Genomic DNA, 20557 nt, shown 5'->3' with positions numbered 1-20557 from the left:
TTATTTTCATGCTTTGATATGTTTGAATCTATCCATTAATAAATGTGAATATTTCATAACTTTCATGGTGTTATGCAGATTGACTCTCAAAGATAAACTAATTAAGGGTAATCCTAAAAATTTCCATAAAAACAGAGAAATGTGTTAGCTTGGAGAGAGAGAGAGAGAGAGAGAGAGAGAGAGAGAGAGAGAGAAATAATAATGATATGTTAATGAGAACAAAGAATTATCCAGCAACTGGTTAAAACCCTCTAGAATATAGAATTCCATACCTGGCAACTCTTTCCATTAAAAGTACCAGGGAAATGATTGTTCTGGGCTATAGAGTAGTGTTGGCTATGATGCACAAAATGTATACATCTCTCTTTAATTTGCAATGAAATACGTAATATCTATCCAGTAAACGGTTAGCATAACTCCACTATAGGCCAGTATTGCAAAGAGCATAATTATGTTCATCAACAAGTTTCACGTCAACAAAGAATAAACGAGTTGGGAATACCACATCCGGGAACTTTGAGAGGTGTACAAGACCCCTTCACTTCTTTTCCCCATGCATCCGCGAAATAAGCAAAATCTGCCGTTTGTTTTTCTGACTGTAATTGAGATGAATTGTCACGATTTTATATGAAACATTGTACTCAATATTCAATTTTATGTTTAGGATGGGATTAAAGCTTTAGATATGGCTTTGTAATGAATTTATAACTTTATTTTATTATTACGCCATGTGATTCGGTCCATGAGTGAACATATATTTTTTGTTGTCTTACGGTATTTTTATCTGCCCGAATTGGAGTTTAGTGATTATCTGGTGTCACATTGAAGATGTCCAATAAAGAGCTGGAGAAGCTACAGCATCTGCTGCGAAAGGAAATACAAACCCATCAGGTAACTTTCTATGAATCTGCAAGGTTTTGAGATATTTAGCTCGTAGATTTCAGGGGCCGATACCCGGTGATGCCTGTACCCCTCCAGTTTAAATGTCCTATTGCAACTTGCGTGTGTGTGTGTAATTTGCATGCAAGTCTCCGACTATTTCTGGGTGCTCTACCGGCGACTCCTCGCTAGTTCGTATTTTGACCTTTTACAAAATCTAATATTTTTAGACTTTGGTAGACTTCTTCATCCATTTAACTGCAATGAGCTCAGCTCTCTCTATTTATAGAATGCAAAAAATGTCTCAATTTTGTCGGGGTATACCCTGAATTTTTCAGATTGAGTGGTTTTTACGATTCTCAGAAACTTTCTCGCCGCATCTTTCCCACAACATCATTTTGGTCTATTGTCCTGAAGCTCGCTGCCTCAAGTTTCATTCATTGACATTTTGTTTACGTGCATACATGTCAACTGGGAGTGTTATGCAGTATGTGAGCACCGAGTGTGTGTGTGTATTGCAGTGGTATGCAAGGGAAGATCTGTGTGGAATTGACTGCACGTAGTGAACACATACTACATTATAGGCCTAATCATATTGAAACAAAGTACAAACTTACAAAAATACAAAAAGAATCTGGAGTGGACCCCACATAACAAACAAAAATATGTAAAGCTAGATTCTTATGATGTATCGCCAACACTCTGTGAAATGAAGAACTCCTTGAATTTTCTCCATTGTCAGCTTGGCCTTGTTCATTTTTCTTTTTCTTTTTTTCATTTGTCTGTTTGTTTTTCTTTTTGTTTTTTGAGGATGACTATTTTACCTGACTAAGAAAACATGCATAGACCAGACCTAGACTCTATGCATGGAAATAAATATCCAGGGGACCAACGGCTTTAAGTTTTACTTTACGTTCTCACCGAGCCCGAGGGACTTGTAAGTTGGTATCGTGGACTAATGCCTTACCAATGGGCACAAGGACATTTAACAGTTTTGAACCCAGGACCTCCCACTTATGACACCTCTGCTCTACCACTGAGCCATCATGCCTCTCATGTTTTTCATGCTGGACTACCTTATTTGTAAAAAAATTAATCAATGAATAAATTGAATAAATTAATACTAGAAATGAATAGAGTCTAGTTAATCAATTGAATTAATAACTAAATAATAAACCAAAAGGGTCTTAATGAATGTACAGTACATGTTCAGTAGATCTATGTGGATCTAATTCATAATATTTGTTTAATTTGATGTTATGTTTTTTTTTCCTTGTTGGATTTATAGGCAAAAAAATCTTACAAAATTGTAAAATATTGATCAAGTCTATTCTTACATCTCCAGTTTGTAATGTACTGTAGTTTTTTGCCCTTTTAAAAAAATAGACTACAAGGTTAAGGAATGGGTACATGTATGCACTATCTGCGGAATACATGTAGATGCTTAGTAGTAGTTTAGTTGCATAAATGAAATGGACCAAAATAGTTATCTACATGCAGGCGCGTACGCAGGATTTCTTCGAAGGGGGGGGGGGTTTAAAATGTGAAAATCACGCCGAAAATTTCTCAATGACTCAACCAGCCGCTGAATAAACAAACGGGGAGGGGGGGGGGGTAAGAGGACATATGAAAATTTGGCTGATCAATATTTCGTTTCGTTGGGGGGGGGGGTAAGGTCAGCTTTTTGGTGTCACCCATTACCACAATTTTTTTTTTTTTTTTTTTTTCCAATCAAAAAAAATAATGAGGGGGGGGGGGTTTCCTCCAAAACACACACATACAAAAGTTTGAGGGGGGTTCAACCCCCCCTCGGCGTACGTGCCTGTCTACATGTTAATACTAGGAATTGCAATGACATGTTTAGTTGGCTACAATTCCCTTCATACTGTTTTCGATCTATACTTACTTACTTGGGTATACTTGGGTGTAGAGACTGGAAGCTTCGCTTATTTGTCCCTCTTTACTGTTGCATCCCGTCTCAAGTATGGTTCAAACTTTATTGGATTGTTTCTCCAATACCTTTCTAGGAATGACTTGAATTGGTTAATGGTGGTAGCATTGACTACTTCCTTAGGCAGGGCATTCCAATTGTTTACACTCCTTATTGAGGAACTATACTGCCTAAGTCTTGTGTTAAAACGTTGTTTAACAATCTTGAAATCATGTCCTCTTGTTATTGATCCAGTGGCAAGTTGGAAGAATTTTGAAGGATTCACTCTGTCAAAGCCTCTCAGGATTTTGAATATCTGTATCTGGTCTGCTCTTTGTCTTCTGTAAGCCAAAGTAGGAAGTTGTAGTTCTCTAAGTCTGTCTGGGTATGCTTGTTGTTTCAGTTCAGGAAGAAGTCTGGTGGCCCTCTGTTGGACTTTTTCTAGTATGTCTTCATCTCTCTTGAGTATTGGGCACCATACAGAGTTGCAGTATTCTAGTGTTGGTCGAATAATATTACACTTTGTTTTTTTGAAGAGCCTGGTCTTAATTTGATTTCTAAGAAATACAATTGTTTATTTCAAGTTTTCAACATGCACTTTGTTGATTGTTTTTTAAATCAGTGTTGCTGGATATCACATGTTCACACTTGTAGAGCGCCACATTGATATTCAAAAGAAATAGAATGACCTTCCAAATACAGAAAAAAAAGTTTAAATTCATTCACTTTTTAATTTTATTTGTTCAATATGCCAGACCCAAAATAAACTCAGATACAATTTACACATGTAACTTGAAATTTATATTAGAATAAGATGAAACTGCATGTACTGTAAGTAAACTAAGTACATTGTACACCACAAGAACCTATTTTATTGGCAATACACTTTGCATGGTGGCATGATTCCTTTGTTACCGCCTTACCGGTATACATTATGCATCTCTAGTACTGGTATACATGTAGACTTGCATGTATTTACATGCAATTACATCATGTACATGGAGATCAGTTTGGTAAATTGGAGTTGGTTATGCACAGGCTGGTCATAAATGCACAAGGAAATACTTTGTTTTTTTAGCAGTACAGGTGTAGCCATATAAGCCACTGTATTGTAAATAATTGTGTACTCAATAAGCCAAACATGCACCTTGTGTATGTGCAGGTAGGTCTCCTTGTTAATAGAGGGTTCTATTTTTCTTGTTTTATATTCTTTACTAGTTTACTCTTTTTTTTTCTCTCTCTCTCTTTTCTGCAGATACTTGTGACAAAGATCAAGAGTGAACCTCATGTAAGGAAAACTTTTGTATTTACTGTTAAATGTTGTTGTTTGTGATAATTTACATTGCACCTGTGAAAATGAAAGATGTAATATCAATTCATTTTTATGAAGAATTTTGCCACTGGGAACTAACAAACCAAAGCACTCATCAACCTTGCCAACTTTGAATACTGGGAAGCTTAATACCAAACTGTTAACATTCTACTCACTGTGTACAACTCTCTACCCCTTTCGCTTATGCATTCAGAGTAAATGGATTGGAATTTTGAGCCAGCTGCATTTTCAGTGTACAGCTTTAAGAGATTAAAATTAACAGCTTTGTTTTAATTTAAGTCAACAAAATCACAATCATGTAGACATGTATATAATGTATTTGTTTTTAATTTTCAAAATCCAGGTCTTTGTTGAGATCGTGTAAAAAAAAATTTGAAATATCCACAACCTCTTTCTTCAATATTGTTCGGGGATATGATGATGAAATATTGCGTACATGTACATGTACATTTGAATCAGTGTACAGTACTTGTATGAGGGTAATACATCAAAGTTTATCGTTGTTGTTCTCTCTTTTGTTATGAACAGAATGTAGAACTGCGAATGAATCTGCATGATCAGCAAGCCAAGATAACAGCTCTCAGTGAAAAGCAGGTACGATAAATGATTATGTAACCATGAAAATGGTGCTAGAATAATGCTTTTCAAAGATAAAGGTGAGTTCTGGTAAAGCGATTGTGAAAGAAAAGGTGTAGAATGGAACAGAAAAAGTTGATCATGTAGCACTGCAAGGTTCTGGAGCCATTAAAATCATAATCAAGTTGGCCCAGTCTTGGTAAAGTTGCAAACACTGTACACAGAAAGATGTATATGGGACTACACAAATGGTGTCAGGGCTAGTGTACCTTGATATCCTTATCTTTCTATGCTCATTACTCAGTCAGTTTACATTTTCTTCCAAAATTGTTTGGCACATGACATTTATTTGTAATCTTCAACATTCAGTGGAAGTTTCGTTTGATTCTGTGAGAATTCATTTTCTTTTTTTTACCAGAACTCAAGTTTATCTTTAAGCAACCCAGAATGAGTAGACTCAATAAACAGTAATTCTTTTAAATGTACGCCTGTCATCGAAATGAGTGAATTTGGATTTACAGTTCTGGTTGGGAATGGTGGGCGTGAGAATGGTGTATGAAAACCAAACCATATATATGGAGTCACTGATCACTGAAGTTGTTATTGGCAAGACACCCGATGTGAATTGATTAAAATGCTTTTAATGAAATTACTTCTGAATTGTGATGAAGTCAGTGAAAAAGGGTCCCTTTTCCTCCAGTCCTCTCTTTATTTTTCTACCATACTTTTTGTAATGTTTACCACAGAAAAAAGTCGTAGAACAACTCCGCTCAGACCTTGGTGTGAGGAAGCCCTCAGCACAGCATGAAGCGGTGAGAAATCTATATTAACCTTCTTTTTACCAAATAACGCCTACATGTACATGTAGATGAAATTTATGATTTGTATACGTATAATCTCAAGTTGCAGGTTCGAACATCATTAACATGAAATCATCAGCATTTTCCCTCTTCAGGTTGTTAATAACTTTTGAGCCATGATAACAATCCAAGACAAGGGGAAATCTTTTTAACAATGAAATTCTAAAGTTCCTATTCCATATTCTTCTATCTTTGTCATGTAAAGTACTGTCCCGTTCTCGTCTCTTTCGGCATCCCCCTTTTTCCCTATTTTGTAGTTACAGTACCGACAAGTTTGTTAATTTAATTACTCTTTATTCCTAAGTAGCATTTGAGGTGTCCACACTTGTACAAGCATTGCTTTGTAGTAGACCACTAGACCCCTCTGTTTCCAATATGTATTTCTACATTAATTGTAAATTTGTACATGTATTATTGATTTGTAATGTTTTGTTGGAAACATAAATAAATTGAAATTGAAATATTAGAAAAAGAGAGAAAGACAGAGAGAGAAAGAGGCCTCTAGAAAGTTTATTTGCTTTGAATTCCTCAGCCAATAATTTCTTTGATTTTGAAACAGAAATATTTTTCTTCTCTTGTGCAGGTGCAGAAGGTCACTCTACTGCAAACCAGCGCTCAACCCCTGACCACATCTCAACATTTGAACATCCCTAGTCGAGTCAAGGCCAACATGATCGGTGGTACAACCACCAAGCTCCTTGTAGCCCCCACTACTACCCATACCACCACCATCACAACCACACCCATAACCAGTGGGGGAGGGGGAGTGGTCGGTGGTGGAGGAGGAGGAGGAGGAGGCGGCGCTCAGCATACCCCTTCCACGCCCACTCGTCTGTCGATCCTAACCAATAAACCTTCGGTTATAAGTATCAAGGTGCCTAATATTTCCGGTCGGCTGAACTCGCTGGTGGTGAAGAGACCTGTTTCGCAAAACCTGTCAAAGGTAAGCTTTTTTTTTTTTTTTTTTTTATGCCTCCGTTAACCGGAGGCATTATGTTTTTGGGTTGTCCATCCGTACGTCCCTTTCTCGTGATCGCGTTATCTCAAGAACCGATTGATGGATTCTTGCCATGAGGTCAAAGATAAAAGGGTCATACATACATGTACATGAAAAATAGCTTGTAATCACGATATTCTGAGAACCTGTTAATGGATTACAATTAAACTTGAATTTGAATTACTTCTGTTTTGGTTTGTGAAATCGCTCTACACCCATAACCAGTGGGGGAGGGGGAGTGGTCTATGGCGCAGGCATCATTTTTGACTGCAAACAGTCGAAGTTCCATCTAGTTTTCATTGGGTACTCAAGGATAACATAAAAGTCAACTGTTTATAATCATGTACAGGAATGTAAAATGACAAAAATATCATGAAGTCCACTACAACTCAATTATTTTTTTTTTTTTTAAATGGAGGCTTATCTTGTCGCTTCTACCCTCACCATCCCCTACATGCTAGAAGCATTTGTCAAGGGTTTTCCCAGTTATAAAGGAAAATCCTTTGAAGGTAGCAAGTTGCTGTGAATGTAAAAAGAAAATAGGCGAGACAGATTTGCGACTGTCTGAACGAAAATGAATTAATGAATTTTAAATTATGATTTTTGGAAATTGAGATTACTGTGATGTTATAAGGTACAGTCAAACCTGCTTTAGTGACCACCTGTCTACAAAGACCACATTTGTTGTTTCCCTTGAAAATGGTTCCTTATTGGAACATGTACTAAAGACCACCTGTCTACAAAGACCACTTTTTGTGTTTCCCTTGGGCAGTCTCTGTATACAGGTTTGACTGTACCAAAAAAAAAAAGGTATCTGCATATATATCAAAAGTCCTTTGCTTACTCTCTCAATTTCATGTTATGAGTTCAAGTAGCCATTGTAAATAACAAAATTCTGTCTATTTTTTTCTGACTCTCCTGAAGGAACTCGACTACATGGCAAAGCAGTACAAGCGGCAATTCCTGTCTACAAGGCCTAAAGACAACCCACTGCCTTCGTCGCTATCAAGTTGTGTTGCCTCGCAATCTACTTCTTCGTCAACGTTGCTGTCATCTACCATGACCTATACTACAGCCTGCCTGAAGAAACCTTTAACTGCCGAAGAAATGGTATGTTGTCTTCAAGGGGTCCCCTCTAGATGTTTTCCCATCTAAGTGGGGTTTTTCATGGGAAATGGCTGTGCAGCATCTACAAAGCACTCTCTAGATATCTGTTGTCCCATCTAAGTAGGGTTTTTTTTATGGGAAATGGCTGTGCAACATCCACAAAGCACCCTCTAGATATCTGTTGTCCCATCTAAGTGAGGCTTTTCATGGGAAATGGCTGTTCAGCATCTACAAAGCACCCTCTAGATATCTGTTTTCCCATCTACAACACTGACCAGTACCCGGGACACATCGGAACCCAAAATCAAATTACAGGCTCCCATTAAGCTTAACTCCCATGATTTTGAAAGTTTTACTTGTATTGGGGCTCATGCATCATATCATATGATAGATATATTCCTGTTCTTTGTTACTTACTCATTTGGTGAGCCCTAATTTCATCAGTCATTCTTATTGCAAATTAGATAAAAATGTTGTAAATAACCGTTGTTGTCAAAGGCACCCTGTAATCGTTCGATAATTTTGCGTTGCCATAGAAATTGGAGTTCATGGCATCCATTGGCCTGGTCACGCCGAAGACAGCGGAAACCTTACAGAGTAAGAGATCGGAGAGGAAAAGAAGGAGTACGGCCAACCCCCAGTTCTCAAAGTTCGACAAGCATGAGCTGGAGGTAAGCATGGTGGTGGTCAGTGAGTTAATTTAGGAAAACAATGTAGGATGTCAAGAAAATATGATCTACAAACCATAGTAGTTCAAACTCTTGTTTTAAGTGGCTGAACAAGGGTTGTTGGAGAAGAATACAAATTTTGGAGCCATTATCATTTGCAAGAGCTTGATAAGAATCTCAAACAGGCAGAATAAAAATGGAAAGAAAGGCTCTCTCATTTGTCCCTCTTTCGGTTGTGAACTGAAAATATTACCGGAACTTATGAGAGGGTTAGACTATTTTGTTTATAAAATTGTCTTATTTCACCCATGTCCTCCACCCCCCCCCCCCCCCACCTCCCACATCTTACCCCTGGATCTGCCACTAGTTGTCAGCTTATTATTGATATGGTTTGAAAATTATATGCTATAAACTAGTTAATTGATATGACATATTGTATGCATATCATTTAAGTAGTTTTTCATTACAACGTAACTGGGGAGGGTCATCTTTAAGTTTGGTTATTTACTTCTTGTTTGTTAACAGAGTCGGAGGTCTGCAACAACTTATCTAGCTGCAGCAAATGGATGGTCGGGAGAGAAAAGGAGAAAAGGTAAGAAGACAAAAGCCTTCAATCTTTCATACTTACTTATAGCATTAGAAGGAGGGGGGGGGGGACACATTGTCTTGTGGAAATGTTAGAAAGCATGAATTTAAATTTATGCTGTGTCTTGTTCATGGAAATGCAACTTACCTTCCCCCAGTTCTTTCAACATTGTTTGCTTGATTGTGTCACCTAACTGCTTGTAAGAAAGGTGATTGTGTCACCTGACTGCTTGTAAGAAAGCTGATTGCGTCACCTGACTGCTTGTAAGAAAGCTGATTGTGTCACCTGACTGCCTGTAAGAAAGCAACCAGGGAACCGACGTCTTTGTAATGAGGATTAATGCCTTACCAAAGGGTACTAGGGCATCCACTTGGTTCCAAACCCGGGACCTCCCGGTTACGAGACCACTGCTCGACCACTGAGCCATCACGCCTCCTATGTTAATCTACTAAGAAAGCCCATTGATGAATCTGTCTGAAAAGTTTGCTCACTTTTCATGTCTTAAGATTCAAGATATCATTGTCCATAATATAATACTAGGTGTAACATGTAATATGTAACACATAAGACAAAAACATAGTGTCGTGTGCTGAAAGCCAGAAGGTCGTCAAGACTCTATAATAAGTCTATGAGCAGGTACGGTCCTCCGGCTTTCAGCACAAAACATAAGACAGTTATATGACTTATACATAGCAAGAATTTTAAATACAAATCTGAATCACATCATCACATCTTAATGTCTTCTGTACTCATTCAATCTCTAAATATTTCTTTTTGTGCCTCCTTTTTCACTACAGCTGCTAGGCCTGCTAGATTCGCTGATGGTGTAGGTTCAGAAAATGCCGGAATAAATGGTCTGCCAAAGCCAGACTCCGATGTAAGTATTTTGTATACAATGGAGTTTTTAGTTTGAATTTGTTTTAATATCTTTTAAAAGAATTTGTCTTATCTTTAATATCAGTTAATGTACTGTTATTCATGTTGTTAGAGATATTTTCTGTAAGTGCCACATAAGTGGGGCTCTATTTTTACTAACAAATTTGTTTGTATTTTGTATTCACATGAACTTTCTGTCAACAAGTACCACACAGTATTGGACTACACTCCACTGTAAATAGGATTAAGCATGAGAAAATGTAGTTTTGTCAAATCTCTTATGATATAATTTTCTGTTTTTTGATGTAGACCTCCGGAATCTTCAAATAGTCATTAATTTGATACGTATTATGCCATAGGTCTGTTGATACTTGTGAGGGTTCTGTCATACACATGTATAAGCATTTGCTATTTGTTGGCTCCATTTTAATACCAAATGCATACTAAATTATCATGCAACAGTCCTAAAGTAACTTGGAATGTGCAGGTGATAAATGATACAATAAAATGAAATACAATTAATATTGATGATAATAATAATAATTGCAATGTAATATTGTGTTTGTAGTTACTCTGGATATATGAACAAACATTGAATTTAATGTAAATTGAGAGAAAATATCTATTTTATAATGTGAATTTTAGTGCTATATGTTTATTCTCTCTATAATTTATGTTGAATGTATCATGTCACATGTACATTTTACTATTATCTTTCTGTAAATAATGCATGTAAACGCAACAAATTTGCTTTTGGACCAATAAATTTGAATTGGATTTGATTGAATTGAATTGAATTCATGTACTTTGATAATCATTTTGTCCCTCTTACCACCAGGGGCATGAGGATATATGTGCAGTCTGTAGGCAGATCGGTGAGCTGCTGATGTGCGATACCTGTAACCTAGTCTACCATCTGACCTGCCTGGACCCGCCCCTTGCCGCTGTACCCCCAGGAGCCTGGAGCTGCCCCGAATGCAAGGTAGTTGCAGTTTCAGTTTTATTTTTAATCTCTAACAGAACAGTCATTTTGACGAGAAATCAGATATACAATTCAATATTCAATAATATAATACATTTTACATGGTTATAAAGTTAAAGTATACATAAATATCCGGTATAATGTTTTTTTTTAAGTTTTTTTAAGATAAACCTGTGGAAATGGAGGGATCCACTGAAAAGCAGAGCTTGTAAAATGTGGATCCCTCAAAATAATGACAAACATAATTTTTGTAACATGTTAATATATTGACTTGAACAAAAATATAAATACAATACATCGTAGATTAATAATACAATTATAAATCTGTAATTTGGAAACTTGTTACGACACGTATATAGCAAAGTGAACGCTGGAAAGGTCAAAAGGGACAATGACGACTGACAGATAAGATATAAATGTATAACAATTATATAGAAAATATATACATGTAAGACAACAGAAAATAAAGCAAGGAAAGAGACAAATGGAAGAATAGAGAATGTAGGATCATAGCTCGTAGAGTAAAGAGAGTTGCGTCACTGGAAGTCGTGCTCATGTATACAGTCAAATTCAGGAATTAATTTCTTGAAATGCTAGAGGTGCCGTGGATGAGTGGATATGTCGCCGGGCTGTCGATCACAAGGTCCGCGGTTCGAGTCCCCCTCAGCACTAATGTCCTTAGGCAAGACATTGATCTACATTTGCCACTCTCCACCCAGGTGTTAAATGGGTACCGGTAGGAAGGAATTCCTTTAAATGCTGTGAGCATTGAAATCGACAGCCTAGCATAGCCGGGTAATGTTGGAGCGCCTTGAGGACCTTGCAAGGTCGATACGTGCACTATATAAGAATCCAATATTATTATTATTATTATTTTAATGGCAGCCATTGTAAAGTTAGGGTAATGATTGTGGAGGGCCAGAAGTGTCAAGTTTGGCAGACATCAGCGCTTTACAAGAACCCAATATTATGCCGGTGTTTTTTTTTTAAAATTATTATTATTATTCTTATAAGGGAAATGCCTACCAGAAAATTGGCAAAACACCTTGGCCATGGTTCATGCCTTTCTCTCACAAATGGGTCTAGAAAAGAATTAGAAAAAGGAGAAATATGAGAAAGATAAGAGAAGATTCATTATTAGTGGATTAAAGGGAGATGTTAATCAGTTTGCATGTGCATTAGATCATAATTTGCTGACTCTGGACTTGGTGGAAATACCATTAATGGTGGGACAAGTCTGCACACAGCAAACCCATAGTCCAATTAAGAGATACCCTCCTAGTCTTTCAGAGAGTCTTCTGGTGAGGGAAATGTAAGAAAGCTCCTTTTCCATAAGGTCATAAAACTGAAGGCTAATCCTGGTGATTGACAACGCCAGTTATCGGCTAAACACCCAAATGGTGTCGAATTCCCCATGAGAGCCCACTACTGTGTTTCTCTTCATAGAGATATTTTTGAAATATCTTTTAATCTTCAATTCCAGGAAGTGTACATTATACACGAGCAGAAAGACCCAAAATCACACAAAAATTAGGAGTCTACTCCGAACTTGGCTAATCCTGTTGATTGACAACACCTGTTATGGGTTAACACCCAAATGGTGTCATTTCACCATGAAAGCCCACTACTTCTCATCATTAAAGGGCTTGGGTTACTTTGCCTCAAATTCTTTGAATAAGAAATGGATTTAGCTCATGCTGCAATCATAATTATAAAACTTTAGGTCATACATAAGTCCCATGACTTATACAAGCCAATCACCTGTCTGATTATCAAGATATCTATGATTGGAATTCAAAATTTCAGAATTTGTTTTTTTAACACTACAGTCTATTGGGAAAAATTAGTATAGTAAAACCAGTCACTCAAAGGTTTTTAATTTTTGAGGCACTTCATGATCATTTTGAAGCGCAATTTTGTTAGGGCTTCAATATTACACCATATCACAGATGCTGGTAACACGTAGGGCCATGCATCTCAGAATTAACATTGTTAAACAATGCCTTTAACATGCCCATTCCATTCCAATTTTTCCCTTGACTGACGCAGTTAAAGGGTAAAGACAAGCCAGAGAACTGGCAGGGCACCTTGGCTGTGGTTCATGCCTTTCTCTCTCACAAACAGTCGATGGAAGACGAGAAGAAGAAGCTCGGTCGCCGGGCGGCGGACCTCCGGATGCAGAGAGTCCAGCTGGAAGAGAAGGCTAAACATCTCAACGATGCCATTACGGTAAGGGCACATTGCAGAAGATCACTGTTATTGTACAGTGAAACCTGCCTAAGTGACCACCTGTATATAAAGACCACATATTTTGTTTCCCTTGAATACCGTTTCTCATTAAGGTATAGACCAGTTTTGGAAATGCCCCCCTCTCAAAAAATGAAATGGAAGCTCTTATTACCAATCATGTGAAAAAATATGTTTTGACTAAAACGTGATGATACAAATTTTGCCGGGAATGCCCTTCAACATATTTGGGCATATATTTCTGCTTTTTTGCGAATTTAGGTTGAAGTATTGCCATCTAAACCTCTGAAGGCAATATTTAAACAATATTGAATGGATATTTTGCACCAAAAACCCTTGAACCGCAATTTTTTCACTACCGGTCTATATCTTTAAAACTATCATTAAAGGAACCTGTACATAAAGACCACCTGTCAATTAACGCCACTTTTAATGTTTCCCATGAGTGTTCTTTATATACAGGTTTCAGTGTATTAATCAGATTATCATCGTCATCATTGAAGTGAATTGTATAACTACATTGCATTTAAACATGTCATGCATGACAGGTAGCCTACTGCACAAAACGAAAGAAAGAAAAGAAAAGAGCCAGAGTAAAGTTGGCTGAATACTGAACCAAATGCTAGATTTCTGTGACAGATTTACTCTCAGCCGATCAAATGCCACGATTTCAGTAGCTTATAACAGCTATTGCAACTTCATATCAATAATGATTTTTATGGACCAGGACCCGTTTCACAAAGCCTTTTTTCAATGACAAATGACAAAATTCAGTGACAAATCTGCAGATAACCAATCAGAAGCAAGGATTTTACTAGCTTATATAAACAAAAACTGTCAATTGTCACTGATGACAAGATTTGTGAAATGAGGCCCAGGTCTGCCCACTATTATGTTAACAGGGGTCCAGACTGAAATTTTGGGTCCCTTTTTGGGGCCTTTGTTTAAATTCCCCCAATTTTTGGTGCCCAGAGGTAAAATCTTGGGGGCCCATGGGCATAAGGGGTGCCTGTAAGTGTCCATCACTGGTTGGGCTAACATTAATTCTGCTAATCTCTCTCTCTCTGTCCCAAACTTTTCACAGAATCAAAGCAAATCAAACGAATCCTTGATGACGTCCTTCCGCAAGACGGAAGCAACGATCACCCAACTCAAAGACTTCCTCACAAGTTTTCAGGTCAAGGTGGAACCCATGATGGAAAGCCAATAACACCAATTGGATCGAAATAGATTTGTATGATTTTTATATCGTTCTTTTCTAGTCATATATATATATATATATAAGTCTGTCTCTTTTTTTTACAACTCAGATCAGACACTAATTTTGAGATAGTATGAGAGGCGTGCTTTTTTTTTAATATGTTGCATTGATGAAATACTCTACATGTAGGCCTGACAAAACCATGGAATATTGTCCAGCTCCTCACCTAGGATTGAATTAAACGCAGCAAGGAATATCATGTTGACAGTACCGTGCCTATTTGAAAGTACTGACTAGTCTTGCCCACATATGCCCATGTAACACCCACTGAATATGCATTCTGTTGTAATGAGTGTTGAGGTATAAGGCTTGTTCAGATGTTGTGCAGTAAACTGGTGCAAAAAAAGCCCTGCCCTACAGCTCAGTAATCGGTGTGTTGATTCACCAATCGAAAACTAGAACAACACTCAAATATGTCTGTCATCTTGGTTTGAAAGTAATCTTTCTATTAGATCTCAATGTGTAGTTTATAATAATTCCTCAAATTTTTCTTCTATTACACACGGCGTACCACAAGGTTCTATCCTAGGTACTCTACTGTTTTTAATTTACATTATTGATCTTACACATTCTTCTAAAAACAACATTTTTACTATTATTTGTGACAAGTTCACAAGCACAAATCGGCACCTTCAACTGCACCTCGATGTTAAATGAAAGTCCTTACCCGCGTGGGTTTTCAGCAACAAAACAAAACAAACAAACAAAAAATATACACGGAGATATACGGTATAACTGCGCGCAAGAAATGTTTGCGCGTAATTACCGAGCTCTTTACGTCATCACAACAACAAACAGCGTTGGTTTTGCTGTGTCATATCTGAACAAGCCTGAAACGTGCATTTAAGTGTATGGAAACGTCTAAGCATGGCACAAGATCACCTTACTGTGGATAGTTGTATGAAATGTTTTTGCCCTGTAATGGGATGGAAGCCATAGGTTCCTTAGCGTATTAACCTTAAACACGCACTCGTTTCATCTGGGACCCGTTTCACAAAGCCTTTTTTCAATGACAAATGACAACAATCAGTGACAAAACTGCTGATAACCAATCAGAAGCAAGGATTTTACTGGCTTATAACAAAAACTGGTATTTGCCAGTGATGACAAGTTTTGTGAAATGGGGCCCTGATGTTAAGTTGAGTACTATAGAGGCGTCAGTTTAGGAGCAGACCATAATTTGTCTCTTCTCTCTTGTCTCAAACAAAAATTGACTTGAAAATGAATATTCAAGTCCCAAGAATCCAGAGTCTTATCCCAAGGCTTAAAAAATGGATTCCTTTCACAGTTAGGCTTACCATTTGGGAAAGGGACTTTTTTTTAACAGGTTGAGGGATAGCAAGCGTATGAAACTGCCAATTGGGAAAACAGGGAACACATATGTGAACAGAACTCAATAAGAGAACAGTAAATGAGTGTGATGTGTCCTCCTCAGTAGATCAGTGCAAAGTAACCCAATGTACATGATTTTTCTGGCAGCATGAATTAGTTTGAACTTTTACTTTCCTTAGTTTTTTTTCTTGGTTGGTTATGGGTTGCTGTGTTGTTTAACTTCTGTTTTTATCAGTATTTTAATCTTTAATTAATCCTCTACCCCCAAAGGTGGTGGCAGGAAGCATTATTTTCTCTCTTTTTTTTTGTTATTAGCATGAATCTGATAGTAGGTAGAAATCTGCAAAACAATTCAAGGTGCTGTTATCATGAAGCATTAAATGTCCCTTTAAACTGTTTGAATGTAAGACTCTTCACTCCTTGATATACTGTGAGCCCTTTGTTTTCAGAAGAATGATTTTTGCCTAATTTTGTTTTGCCAAATTTTGATTTCTTGCCCGCGCTTTTACTCACAGCCACTTGTTATTGAAGAACCAGTATTATATTTGTCCATACATACATGTAGTGTTGTTGTTGTCTGAATGCCTCACAAGGTCAAGGGTTCAAATTCCTGCAACATAATTAGTCAATTACATATTAAATGCTTCTCCTTCTCCTCCCCTTCTCCCTTTCCTCCTCCTTCTCTTCTTCCTTCTCCTTCTTCTCTTCCTTCTCCTTTTCTTCCTCCTTCTTCTTCTCCTTCCTCTTCTCCTTCTTCTCCTTCTCTTTCTCCTTCTCCTCCTCCTCCTCCTTCTCCTCCTCCTTTTCCTCCTCCTTCCCTGCCTCCTCTTTCTACTTTTCCTCCTCCTCCTCGCCCTTCTCCTCGCCCTTCTCCCTCTCCTCTTCTTATCTACTTCTTCCTCATTATTTTTCATAAAATAAAAGTTCAAGTTTGTATCATATTTGATACATATCATGGAATTGCCCAACAGTTGATCCAAAATGATGTCTACCCAGTACCTATATTAATGTTATATGCCTTTATAAAGGAATTTAAAAGTTAAAGGCAATACCAGACTGTCAGCATTATTGTTTGATACTATTCATCGTAATTTGGGTGTGCTAAAGGGGTTCATAAATTAGGAAAGATATATAGGATGTTAAACACTTACGTAATTTATTAATGTTCCACTGGGCCTCGTGAAATTTAAGCATGTATGCCCTGGCTCTATTTTTTACGCTTTCATAATGACTTGATACCAGTCTCAATCGGCCTGAGAATGATTGTGATACCAGTCTCAATCGGCCTGAGAATGACTTGATACCAGTCTCAATCGGCCTGAGAATGATTGTGTCAATTATTTATTTCAGTGCTGTACTTCAAAAATCCAAGATGTTTGGATGGCCAAATACATGCTGCTCCATACAGGCAATGTTATTCCTTGAGTTTATGAAGAGAAGCCAATGTGAAAGTTAGCAGAGATATTCTTAAGTTCAAATCACAATGCTTCATGCAGTTGATCCTATGTGTATTTGGTTTGTTTTCAAAGTCACAAAATGTCCATTGTATTATAGTAGACCCCAACAAATAACATTTGGGAAGAAAGAAAAAAATGATTCTCTTGATTACAAAGTACCTGCAAGTGTAGTGTTAAATTATTCAAAATATAAAAAATTGAATGAATACATTGGACCTTTTAAGAAATGTATCAGAAATACAACTTAAAATTCATTAATTTTTGTTCTTTCTTTCTTTTTCTGAAACAAATAATGAATAATAGAAATATTCTATGCGGGATGTGCAATATGGCTATGAATATGGAGCCTCCTTTCCTTTTAATTTCTATAACCCGAAAGTGGTAACTACAATTAGAAATAGCTCTGGATTGTGATAGCTACCATAGGATAGTTATCATGAGAATAAAGAAACTTTTAATCTACTTGCCAATGAGCAAGTAATAAGAAGAAATTGGAAGAAAATTGAAATACCAGTATTCATGGGATAAGTTTTGAAGGTGTTCTTGTAGTGACCTCATTTCGTCAGCTGCCGTCGAGGAGGCCATAAGATTTGTGTATTGTTAATGGCATGAGAAATGTGTTTATTGATTGTATGTCGGTTATGAGGAGCCACTATAGCTTGGTGGTAGAGCAGTGGTCTCGTAACCAGGAGGTCCTAGGTTCAAAGCCAAGTCCACGAGCCAGAGTCCTTTCGTTTCACATGCTGAAGAATTTCATTCAAATCAATTAAATTCAATTTATTTATATTTCCAACAAAACATTACAAATCAATTATAAACATTTACAACAATTAGGAATACATTTTGGAAACAGAGAGGTCCACTTTGGAAAGGCATTAGTCCTAATTAACAAGTCCCTTGTAGAGGACTTAGAGCTAATAGTCCCCTTGTTGCTTACTTACAACTTACAAGCATACACATGCTTTCTTAGCAGTCAGGCAAAACAAACAAATGAATTCTGACTTAAAGGTGTGCTGATGGTACAAGTTTGTTAAAATTGTAACCCCGCTGTTTCTACTTACAGTTCATTCGTAAAGCAACTTGTGTTTCATACTGTGATTTCCTTTGAGAATTTTGTTCCAACGTGGATAGTAAAAGGTCACAGAAAATATTTTGTATGTGTACAAAATCTTGTTTCATTTTTATTTCAGGTCAATGTACATGTACTTCTTTCAGTGTCATCTACTTATCTGGTCATATTTTATGTTCTAAGCAATCGCTTTTTTTGCATAAATGCATGTTTGCAAAACCAGGACCATTATCTTGGTCCACACAGTAATACACTGAAGTACTTACCAATTTTATTTTAACGGTTGAAGTACTTTCTCTTATTTTTTTCTGCTACATGTATATTGAGTGGAGGTATCATAACATGTAAGGAAATGCATTGTACACAAATGAAGCAAAAGATTACAATTTTATGGGCCGTATTTTGTCAAACCCGTCCAAGGGTCTAAAATCATGCTTGATAAACTTAGACCTCGTACTAACCTCCTTTGCTAAACCTTGTTTATTTTCATTTCATTTATGTATTCAGTTCTGAATACAGTATAAATATCAGCATACATTAAAAGAAATGTATGATGAAAAATGTAAACTGATTTGACAGAACTGAGCGGGGCTCCTTGATAAGCAAAGCTTGATGCCTCGGGAGTCCTAGCAATCAAATATATTACTAGCAACAACAGAAAAGACATAATTAGAGGGTTCCTTGTGATGCCTTAGTCTTTTCCGGCTTTGTTCATGTATAGAGACTTGAGTCCACTGTACATTACACCATCTGACCGGGATCCGATTTTGGAAAAATTTACAATAGCATTTCAATTATGACACTTCAAGTTGGCTGAATCAGTAATGGTATTGTGATGTAGTGCCGGAAAACTTTCCCATTTGTTCCAACACACAAAATAATCCAAGTGTCATATTTTTCAAAATGTATGACTCTCGAGTGTCTTTTCTTTACAGAGGACCTTTGATAATATACCATCCACAATTTATTTTGAATAGTGCCCCAAGCAAGAAGGCACTTAAGAAAAAGTCAGATATTATTGATATTTTTGTATGCGACAAAAAGAAGACTTATCCCTGACTATTTCACAATTTTAATGATTGTTTTGAGAGGTGCATAGCCATAGTGATCTCATATTTCTAACATTTATAACTCTTTTATTATTGGACGATGTATTTTAGATTTAAGCCTTTCTATTACTCTTATTTTTCTGCTTTTTTCATGCCAATGAAGTTATTTATTACGAGGGTAGGATTGCCCTCTGCGTTTTCACTGTACTGCCATTTGATTAAATATGCATGGATAACGAATCCACATAACGCAAGATTTATTTCCAATATTGTTTTCTTATTTTGCATATCGCACGATGCACCCTTAACTGTGCAAGTAGATATACCATGACTAATAGAATCTTCCAAACTTTTCTAGAAAATTGGACTAATATTTCCCAATTCTCCAGATAAGAAAAACTTATAGATAAAAACTATAGCATTTTTCTACGTTGATGCATTTTTTTATACAAGACATTGTACATTCATATATGATACTAGTATGTTGTACTTGTATGTGTGTAGTCTCCTTTTTGTTTTTGTATGCATAAAATGTGTTCCATTTGGGGGAGGTTGTTGATTTTCCAGTGCCTTTTATACTTTTGGAGGGAGTCAAAATATCATTTGGAACGAGAAGGACGCTAACTTTATCTTTTACACAGATTTAACGACCTTCTGGCTCCAAAAAGTGTAGTAGTTTCTACATATAAAGTACTGTACAGTTATATTGTCCAATGTACATTGTGTATTTATTATCGTTCTCATAGGTACTTGTACACATTCAAATGTCTGTTAGTTTGCAATAATTGATAATAAAGTTGATAGTTGATGTTTCTTCTTTTTTTTTCAACTTGGAATTGAAGATGTTGCGTGCCATACGGTTGTATTATTTTGTTGGTCATAAAAGGGAAAGTGTGGCATGGTATCAAGGAGAAACAAGTGTGAGGAAAGTTGTGAGAGTATGAGAGAAGTAGAGGGATTATTATTATCAATATCATCCTCTTTTAATCAAAAGAGATCTCTTTGATGCACATCTTCCTTTCTCTCTATGTCTCTATCTCTTTCTCTCACTCACTTATTCTGCCCCCCCCCCCCCATTCTCTCTCTTCTGTTTCTTTCACTCTCTCTCTCTCTGTCTCTCTCCCTCTCTCCCTCTCTCCCTCTCATCTATATCTTTCTCTTCTGTATCTCTTTCTCTCTCGCTCTTCTATATCTTTCTCTCTCTCTCATCTATATCTTTCTCTTCTATATCTCTCTCTCTCTCTCTCTCTCTCATCTATATCTTTCTCTTCTGTATCTCTCTCTCTCATCTATATCTTTCTCTTCTGTATCTCTCTCTCTCTCATCTATATCTTTCTCTTCTGTATCT

At 36.8% G+C, this 20557-nt stretch overlaps 1 protein-coding gene across 5 annotated transcripts; it reads left to right on the top strand.

Annotated features, from left to right (window-relative positions):
* Positions 1-710: 710 nt before the first annotated feature.
* On the top strand, positions 711-14727 carry LOC100889400 (PHD finger protein 21A). 5 transcript variants are annotated; one of them, XM_030989171.1, is made up of 12 exons: positions 714-891; positions 4065-4097; positions 4671-4736; positions 5465-5530; positions 6162-6521; positions 7500-7685; positions 8219-8353; positions 8876-8942; positions 9734-9813; positions 10651-10794; positions 12844-13023; positions 14126-14725. In XM_030989171.1, exons 1-12 carry the CDS (start codon positions 829-831, stop codon positions 14249-14251), a joined length of 1506 nt encoding a protein of 501 aa, XP_030845031.1. In that variant the 5' UTR covers positions 714-828; the 3' UTR covers positions 14252-14725. The 5 variants fall into 5 exon arrangements, with proteins under 5 accessions (XP_030845034.1, XP_030845033.1, XP_030845035.1 ...); XM_030989173.1 differs by lacking the exon at positions 5465-5530 and having other exon boundaries at positions 712-891; positions 14126-14726; XM_030989172.1 differs by lacking the exon at positions 4065-4097 and having other exon boundaries at positions 713-891.
* The last annotated feature ends 5830 nt before the right edge of the window (positions 14728-20557 follow it).

This window comes from Strongylocentrotus purpuratus, unplaced genomic scaffold, assembly GCF_000002235.5.
Source record: "Strongylocentrotus purpuratus isolate Spur 01 unplaced genomic scaffold, Spur_5.0 spur5_scaffold_18, whole genome shotgun sequence".
In the NCBI taxonomy this organism is placed as follows: Eukaryota; Metazoa; Echinodermata; class Echinoidea; order Camarodonta; family Strongylocentrotidae; genus Strongylocentrotus; species Strongylocentrotus purpuratus.
This window is presented reverse-complemented; position numbering and strand designations above follow the sequence as displayed.